Genomic DNA, 8637 nt, shown 5'->3' on the forward strand with positions numbered 1-8637 from the left:
GCTGAAATATTTGGATCGTCAAGGGGCCCCTGTAAGGGACGAAATTTAACGGGCCCTTTTTTGGTGGGGGAGTGGTCATTTTCCAAAAAGGTGAGAGTGGTTTAACCCTATCACCCCCCGAAATGATCCCTTAGGGAATTTGACGGCTGCCTCCCCAATCCCCGAAGTGCGGACTGCTGGTGGTTTTTAAGGCCCCCCGCATGCCTTCAGCAGCTACGCGTGCGATTCCACGACCTTTTGTGATGCAGCGACAAAGAGCTCCCGAAAAGGCGGTCACCCCCCAAAAAGGTTCCCAGTCGCTATATATTCCGTAAGAGACCTGCGTGAGACAAAGCGACGAAAAGCGGCTGAAGGCCTTGAAAGTAATCCAACAATTCAGGTGGATGGCTCTGGCCAAAAACAAGATACTGCGATTACCCCTTAAAGGCGCGGGTCCTCGTTCCTTGCCGTCCGATGAGGAGGGCCCTCATAGTCCCCCCAGTGCGCAAAAAGGGCCCGATCGGGTGACCCCGTCGGGGGGGGAATTACCCTCGGGGGGTTGAAGCGTCGTTCTCGCCATTTGTGCAGGTGACGCAACGATTAGTTGCTGTTTCACAACGGTGGCGTCCTCGTGGAATTTAAAGCGCGTCGAAGCACCCCCCAGGGTAAGTTCACCCCGCCATGCAGCGTCCGACGGGACAGGTTTTCCACCAAAAAATTAGCCACGACGGGGTTGGAATGATCATGGGGTGCCTCCTCTTGTGTCAGAAAGGGCTTTTTAAACCGACCTCTTACTCTCAAACCCCAGGGTTTTGTCGAGGAACGGGTCAGCTTGGCTATGTGCTGCTTGGTGCGACGGAGCGTCCAGCTGCGCTGGGTGATCTCGTCCGTGAAAACAGTGTCGCACTTCCGAAGCCCCGCGAAAAGTGCCATGTCAAATTCCTCCGGGGCTAACTTTTTTCCCGGGGGAGTCGGCTCAAGCGCGCAGCCAGCACGGCACCCTGCGATATCCGTAGCGGGCGTGCCCGAGATGAGAACGGAGCGGATTTTCGGCTCGACGATGACCCGGGTTTACATCATCAAGCTCGGGCTTTTCCCTTTTTGGCACGTCGTCTCCTCGGAATCTCCCCGGAATTTTGGCCAGGGCCCTTCGTGCGTATAACCGGTAGGTCCGTCCACCAAAGGCGTGATTGATTAGTTTTGCTTGGGTTATACCCCCTTTATGGCACATCCCCAGGGTTTGTCCGACCAGCTATGCTCCATTGTGCATTGGGCTGCGTCGGTTTGAGCACTGTGGCGACGAAAGCTTCCCCGGTGAGGATGACCGGAATCCACTGGAGGGTCACGTTGAACCGACCATAAGTACGTGTTGATGTTGCCAGGTTTGAGCGTTTGTTTGATTGTCGCGTCAAAAATTTGGGGAGTAGCGGGCGGGCACAACCCAGCCCGGCAAGGGCCTTGTTTTGGGGGCTACCTTGCTTTTGGGTTCAAAACCTTATTGACTTTCGTTTTCCTTTTTAGTGATGCGGATTTACTGCGGGGGCATATCCTGTTCGGTGTCGGCGAAGCCATGAAACTGCAGCGAGGTCTTATCTGCTCCCTCGCGAGCCAGCGTTTTTTTCGCACCTGTCAGAAATGGGGTTCTTTTTGAAGACTTGCCATCTCGGGTCGGATAGCGGAGCGGGGTGTCCCACCAATCCCTTTTCAGCCACGTGGATTTAATGAGAAAATTTTTTCTCGAATCAAAGACTGGAGCCCCCCATTGGGTCGAAGAGCCGGGGGTTTTTTGGACAAAAAGTTCTTTCGTGTGGTTGATGGCAGCGTGCGGGTTAAATACGGGAAGAAACTGGTCGTTTGCGGGGGCCGCGGGGTCCTAGCGTGGAATGGCTCTCCTTCCCCGGGTGGTGGCAATTGCTGCAAACATGATCGCTTGGTACTCCATCAGGGTCCTCCGTCGTTGGTGCCCACTTCTTTTAACGGGAACCGCCCCCAAAAAAGGTTTCGATTTCCATCTGGGGTGCGCGCAATCGTTCAGCTTTTGAGCCGGTGACCAATCGTCGACGAAACAATCTGACGCAGAGCCACGGGGCCCGAGGAACTGCTTTTCTTCTCTGTTGCGAGCTGACGGAGTTCCGTATGGGGAGAAACGGGAGCACACGCCAGACCGTAGGGGACCTTTTCTCACTGGTCTCTCGCACTTCACACAGTTGAATTAGCCACAGGTCGTTTAAAATTGCAGTCATCCGGATGCACGAGTAACTCCGATAAAAAATTTTTTTCTATTCACCGAAACATTGGTTTTGACCCATCGGAGTAACGCAGGAAAAAGGGCAGAAGATTTTCTTCAGTTGAATGTGGGGTTTAAAAAGTTCTTGTTTTGTTTCGCTGCGACCCATTAACCACCCCCCTTCGTCCCCGGGGGTGGACTCCTTTAGTACTCCATGATGTGGTAAGTCGTTGACTGATGCTTTTTTGGAGCATGTCACCGCTCATATTTTCAGGTTTCGTTCTTCAGAAGTTGCAATAAAGATTTCCGAATCAGGGCCCTAAAAATCGCCTCTCCCTCGTTTGGAAGCCGCTCAGCTGGTTTGCGGTTTCGCGGGGTGCAGTGATTGGTGAGGAAACGGCAGCTTTACCACGTATTCCCCCAAAGGGGGCGAGTGTGGTTGCACAAAGAATTTCGCATTGCTGTCTTCGGCGGGAGTTCGTGACTGCGTTGGGTCCCGTTCCTGTTCCCAAAAAAGCGCACCAGCTCGAGTAGCTCGTGATCGGGAGGCACTGGAAATTGCGACGGTTTGGGTCTTTTCTGGGATGCGACTTTTGAGCCCCAAAGTATCCATTTCCCAGTGATGTTTCTGCGCGTTGGGATCTGAGGTTACCCTTGCGTAAACCCCCTTCAAAAATTAAGGGCCACCTCCGCTCCCAGGATATGCTGGCTGGTCTTCCGCGAAAATTTAGGATCCGCCAGTTGGAGTCCTCGAAAATCGACCAAACTTCTGGTGTGCGGACGTGGGGCCTTGGAGAATTTTAGGCGTGGCAGTATAAAAACCCCCACGGAGAGCCGGGCTTGTGATGTCCGAAGTGAGGTTTTAAACTGACCTTTCCACGCGTTGAAAACCTGGGGCGTGCGCCTCCACCCAAAGATGGGCCCTGTCCGGTGGTGATGGGGGGTTCTCGTTGCACCGTCTTTTAGAACTTTTACACCCCTGATCCCGATCATCAGTGCCGGACTCGGCGGTGCTCCTGGCGATGGCTCGTTTTACCCGAGCATGGGGAGGAAAGCCTTCTCTCCTTGGCTTTGTGCGTGGGCGATGAAGGGTTTTGGTGAGTGCGGTGACCGTGTTTGTATGCGTCGTGCGTAAGTGTGATGACGTGGGCCCTTTCATGTGGGAGTTTTTTTTCTTCAAATGAATTTTTTTAATAAAATTTCCGAGGCAGTTGAAAAACAGTCTGTGCGCTCAACGAAGGCCTTTCATCTCCGGATTTCGTCTTAAATTCGCGAAAAAGTCATCAGATGGTGCTTTTCATGGGCACGGGCATTGTGGAAGGGCAGTTTTCCCTGTTCGAACTTTTTTTCGCCCTTCGTGAAAACCTCCCAAGTTCTTCTTGAAGTCTTCGATCAGGCGTTAAGGTGAAATCCGTGCGTCATGAACTCCAAAATTTTTTTCGTGCGGTGGTGATTTTGGAGTCGGAATGGAATTTTCCCATTCCATTCGATGTGTGGGGCGTGGTTTTTGACGATAAGATAGTTTAGGGGGTCCATTCCTGAGATTCAATAGGACGACCTTACCCCCTTTTCGTTTACGACTGTGAGGCGGTTTTGGGGTGGATGCTTGTCAGGGTTCCGTTCTTTTATTTTTCGGGAGGGGGTGAATGCGGCGAAGTTGCATCGGAAAGGTTTTTTCTCTCGTTTTCTAGTTTGCACTACGTCCAGCACGTTTTTATTTTTTCCCCTTTACCGGTAATGAACTTATCAATTTTTCAGCCCGCCGTTTAAAAAACTCGACCGAAATGAAAGCGGCGTTTTGATGTTAGAGATGGTGGGGTTTCACCGACGACGACAGGAAGAGATCCGGAAGGTGGCCACTCGGGGTAACTCCCGAAAAAATGCAAAAACTGACTCGAGGGAATGCGGTTCGAGGCGGGGTTGTTTGCTTGACGGTTTCCCGGGGTGAAACCCAACGTTTTAGCGTACCGTCCAGGATGCCCTTTGCTGTACGTGTATTTTTAGTCAATCATGGACCCCCAAGAAAAATCACTTTTCCCCGAACTTATCTTTTTAGGGCAATGCCAATGATCGTGCTGGGTGACAACTATCCCAGGCTTATCAAAAAAGTCTGATGCGGGTTTGACGGGGACTGGGGTGTGGTTAGGGGCGCCCATCTTCTCAGGATTTTACCCAGCGTGAGATTCGAATTGGATCTCACGCTGATATCAAAAATAGCGGCTCCATGATTTGCACCACGTTTTCTTTTTCAGGGGACTTCACTCTCGTCTTCAAGAATGTTCACACGGTGCCGGCGCGACGAAAATTAATCCGGGTTGAAAGGGCCAAAAAAATGTTTGGGGGGAAACCGGTGAAGGAAGCGGTATTTTTAAGGCCGAAAAAAATTTTCACCCTTAAAAATTAACCAGATTTTTCTTTTAAATTTAAAACGATACAGTAATTTTTACAAAAAATTCCAAAAGATAAACCGAGACGTTTCCCAAAGGGGTGTGCGGTAAAAATTGCGGGGATTTCAAGCGGTTTTTAAAGGTTGTACGTACTAGGGCCGAGAGACTAGCCCCGCAATTTTGGTGGGCGCTTCTTTTAAACGGTGCGGGACTGAAACCCCCCCTAATTTTTACTGCACCAATTAATTTCGGTTTTTTAAAAAAAGTTCGAAGGTGACGCGAGGGGCCCCCGTTTTAATTGGCGGCCCCCCAATTTACGCGAAACAAGCACGTACCGACATGCGCGAAGCTCGATACGAGATCGTTGGGTTTTGGAAGCCCGTGAAACGAACGGGCATGTCTATTACATCGGTAATCAATGCGTAAAAGTTTCTTTCGGTTTTAGCAATTTGTTTTTTTTGACAGTTTGTTTAGGATATCCGATTTTATGCCTACTTGTTTTTTTATCGGGCGAGCTTTTTTTCCCCGGTTTTTTTTCATATTTATCGGAAGAAAAAAACGATTTTTGACAGAAAATACAAAATTAAATATTAATTAAAATTTTTCCCTTTTCAAATTTGAACACCCGCCCCCTTTCCCCCCCTGAAATAAGTCGCTAGCTTTTTTGATCGCGATTTATATGGGGGGGGCGCGCGCCCGGCGCGGCAGATAAACCCGGGTTATCGCGGGCGGTCGCTCGATACTGAAACATGAACCTGTTACGTGTGGTGCGACAGCTAAATAGTGAAAAACGGTTTTTGATGTGAAAAAATGTTGTGAATGTGAAAAGGGTTCATGCGATGTGATGTTTAAAACAATGCGTAGCGAAAGAAAAAGGGGGGGCAAAGGTTGTGGTGATTGACGGTCGGCTTTCTGTCTAGCTTGCGTTTTCTTACCCGGGGGGCCTTTTTGAAGTCGGGAAGTAAGACATTTTTACGACGGACGCACGATCGGGGTCGCGGTTCGACCGGGGACCACGCGACTCCCGCGCGCCCCGGGATCAGTTTTTTGGTCCGGGGGAGAGGGGATCGTTTGGAGGCGAAAACTCGGGTGCAAAATCGAGGCTCCGATGCGAGGGTCGTATCGACCTAAACCATTTAGGGGGCGTGAATGATTCGGATTACTCTCCCGCCATCTCCGCCAAAAATGATCTCGCATCGCCTGGAGATGATGCCATCGTGATGCTGCGGATCCACTGTTGTCCTCCTGTACTGGCTCCGGGATGGCGAAAAGCGGCGCGCCGATCAGGAAGTGGCTCGGTCAGTGTTTGTAATATCGTCTGGATCGTCAGAGAGTCCCTTTGTAATGGACGAGAATTTTAAACAGGCCTCAATTTGTGTGAGGAGAGTGGTCAGTTCCTCAAAGGGTGAGAGTGGTTTAAACCTATCACCTCCGAAAGGGTGATACTTAGCGGATTTGACGGCTGCCTCCCACAATCCCAAAGGCGGAGCTGCTGGTGGATTAAAGTGCCACGCATGCCATGTTCAGCAGCTACGCGTGCGATTCCACGACCCTCTGTGGATGCAAGCGACGAAGAGCTCCCGTAAAGTGCGGTCAGCCCCGATGAAGGTCGTTCCACAGCGTATAATGTCCGTACAGAGACCTCGACGTGAGACAAAGCGCCCGTAAAGCGGCGATGAAGGCCTCTGAAGAGTAACCCGAGACAAGTTCGAGGTGGATGGCTCTGGACCAAAAAACAGATGGAATATGCGATATAGCCCTTATAGGCGCGGTGTCCTCGTTCCTTGCTCGTCCGAATGAGGATGGGTCCTGCATAGTCCACTCCAGTGGCAGAATGGCCGAGTCGGAGTGACCCGATGCGGGGTAGTTACCCATCGGTGGCTGAAGCGTCGTTGCTCGCCACTTGTGCAGGTGACGCAACGATGTAGTTGCTGTTCACAAACTGTGCGTCCTCGTGGAATTTAGAAGCGCAGTCGAAGCAGCCCGGGGTAAGTTGCACTCCGCCATGCAGCGTCCGACGGTGACAGGATTCCCCCAGCAGACGATTTAGCCACGACGAGGTTGGAATGATCATCGGGTGCCTCTCATCTTTTTGTCAGCGGGCGTTCTTAAGCCGACTCTTACCTCAAAAAACACCAGGGTTTGTCGAGGAACGGAGAAACTGGCTAATGTGCGCTTGGTGCGACGGAGCGTCCAGTGCGACTGCGGTGATTGTCCGTGAAGTGCAGTGTCTGCACTTCTCGAAGCCAGCGAAAGAGTGCCATGTCAAGTTCCTCCGGATCAACGTTAACCCAGCGGTGTGGTCGGCTCAAAAGCGCGCAGCCAGCGACGGCACATGCGGATATCCGTAGAAAGGGGATGCAGAGATGAGAAGCGGAGCAGGATTTCTGGCTCGACGATGACCCGGGGGGACAGTCATCAAGCTCGTGGCTTTCCTTTCTGGCACGTCGTCTCCTCGGATCTCCATCTCGGAATTTGGCCAGGCCGATTCGTGCTGTGATAACCAGGTAGGTCCTGTCCACCATAGAGCGTGATTGATTAGTTCGCTTGGATTAATACCCCTTGATGCACAGTCCGCCAGGGTTGTCGCGACCAGCTACGTGTCTCCATTGTGCATTAGGCAGCTGCGTCTGGATGTGAGCGACTCGATTGGCGACGAAAGTCTTCCAGCGTGAGGAGTGACCGCGAATCCACTGGAGGGTCACTGTTGAATCCGACCATAAGTACGTGTCTGATGTTGCCAGGTCGAGCGTTTGTTTGATATGTCGCGTCAAATTGGTGAGTAGCGTGGCGGCGCACAACTCCAGCCTCGGCAAGGTCACTTGTTTGACGGGTGCTACCTTGCTTTTGGCTATCAATAACCTTATTGACGTTTCGTTCCTTTCAGTGATGCGGATGTATACTGCGGCGGCATATCCTCGTTCGGATGCGTCGGCGAAGCCATGAAGCTGCAGCGAGGTCTTATCTGCTCCGGTCGCGAGCCAGCGTTTTATTCGCACCTGATCTAGAAGATGGAGTTCTTTTAGAAGACGTTGCCACTCTCGAGCGTCGGATAGCGGCAGCGGGGTGTCCCAGTCCAATCCTTGCAGCCACGTGGATTGAATGAGAATTTTTGCTCGAATCACGACTGGAGCGAGCCACCCCATTGGATCGAAGAGCCGTGCGGTTTCGGACAAAATCGTTCTCTTCGTGTGGTTGATGGCAGCGTGCGGATGAAATACGAAGGAGAACTGGTCGTGTTGCGGGTGCCAGCGGAGTCCTAGCGTGGAATGGCTCTCCTTCCCAGGCTGGTGGCAATTGCTGCAAACGATGATCGCTTGGTACTCCAGTCAGGATCCTCTCGTCGTTGGCTGCCCACTTCTTCAACGGGAATCCGCCCGCCAAGCAGAGGTTGCGAATTTCCATCTGGAGTGCGATCGCATCGTTCAGCGTATTTGAGCCGGTGACCACATCGTCGACGTAACAATCTCGACGCAGAGCCACGGCGCCACGAGGAAACTGCTTTTCTTCGTCTGTTGCGAGCTGACGGAGTGTCCGTATGGCGAGAAACGGAGCACACGCCAGACCGTAGGTGACCGTTCTCAGCTGGTACTCTCGCACTTCATCATCAGTTGAATGACGCCACAGGATCGTTTGGAATTTGCAGTCATCCGGATGCACGAGTATCTGCCGATACATTTTCTCTATATCAGCAACGAAGACATACTGGTGTTGACGCCATCGGAGTAGTACGTCAGGAAGAGCTGGCAGAAGATTTGCTTCAGTCATGAGATGTGCGTTTAAAGAGTCTCTTGTTCGTGTTCGCTGCGACCCATTGAACACGACCCTCAGCTTCGTCGTGGCGCTGGACTCCTTGAGTACTCCATGATGTGGTAAGTACGTTGACTGATTGCTAGTTGTGGAGCATGTCACCAGCGTCATATGTTTCAGGTCTTCGTATTCTGTCATGAAGTTGCAATACAGATTGCCGAATCGAGGGTCCTAGAGGCATCGCCTCTCCATCGTTGTGAGAAGCCGCTCAGCTGGTTTGCGGGTTTGCGGGGA

At 51.8% G+C, this 8637-nt stretch overlaps 1 protein-coding gene across 1 annotated transcript; it reads right to left on the reverse strand.

Annotated features, from left to right (window-relative positions):
- Positions 1-7145: 7145 nt before the first annotated feature.
- LOC146724053 (uncharacterized) lies at positions 7146-8541 on the reverse strand. The gene is made up of 2 exons (XM_085480612.1): positions 7815-8541; positions 7146-7675 (listed from the first exon to the last, which is right to left on the reverse strand). The coding sequence occupies exons 1-2, from the start codon at positions 8539-8541 to the stop codon at positions 7146-7148; spliced, it is 1257 nt and encodes a 418-aa protein (XP_085336738.1).
- Positions 8542-8637: the final 96 nt, after the last annotated feature.

This window comes from Nylanderia fulva, unplaced genomic scaffold (assembly GCF_048542155.1).
Source record: "Nylanderia fulva isolate GAGA-0341 unplaced genomic scaffold, ASM4854215v1 Scaffold1512, whole genome shotgun sequence".
Taxonomy (NCBI): Eukaryota; Metazoa; Arthropoda; class Insecta; order Hymenoptera; family Formicidae; genus Nylanderia; species Nylanderia fulva.

Coding starts and splice junctions, on each gene's coding strand:
- LOC146724053 (XM_085480612.1), bottom strand. CDS start 8,541: ATGACAGAATACGAAGACCTGAAACATATGACGCTGGTGACATGCTCC. Junction 7,676..7,814: donor AACACGACCAGTTCTCCTTC/GTATTTCATCCG, acceptor CGTGGCTGCAAG/GATTGGACTGGGACACCCCG.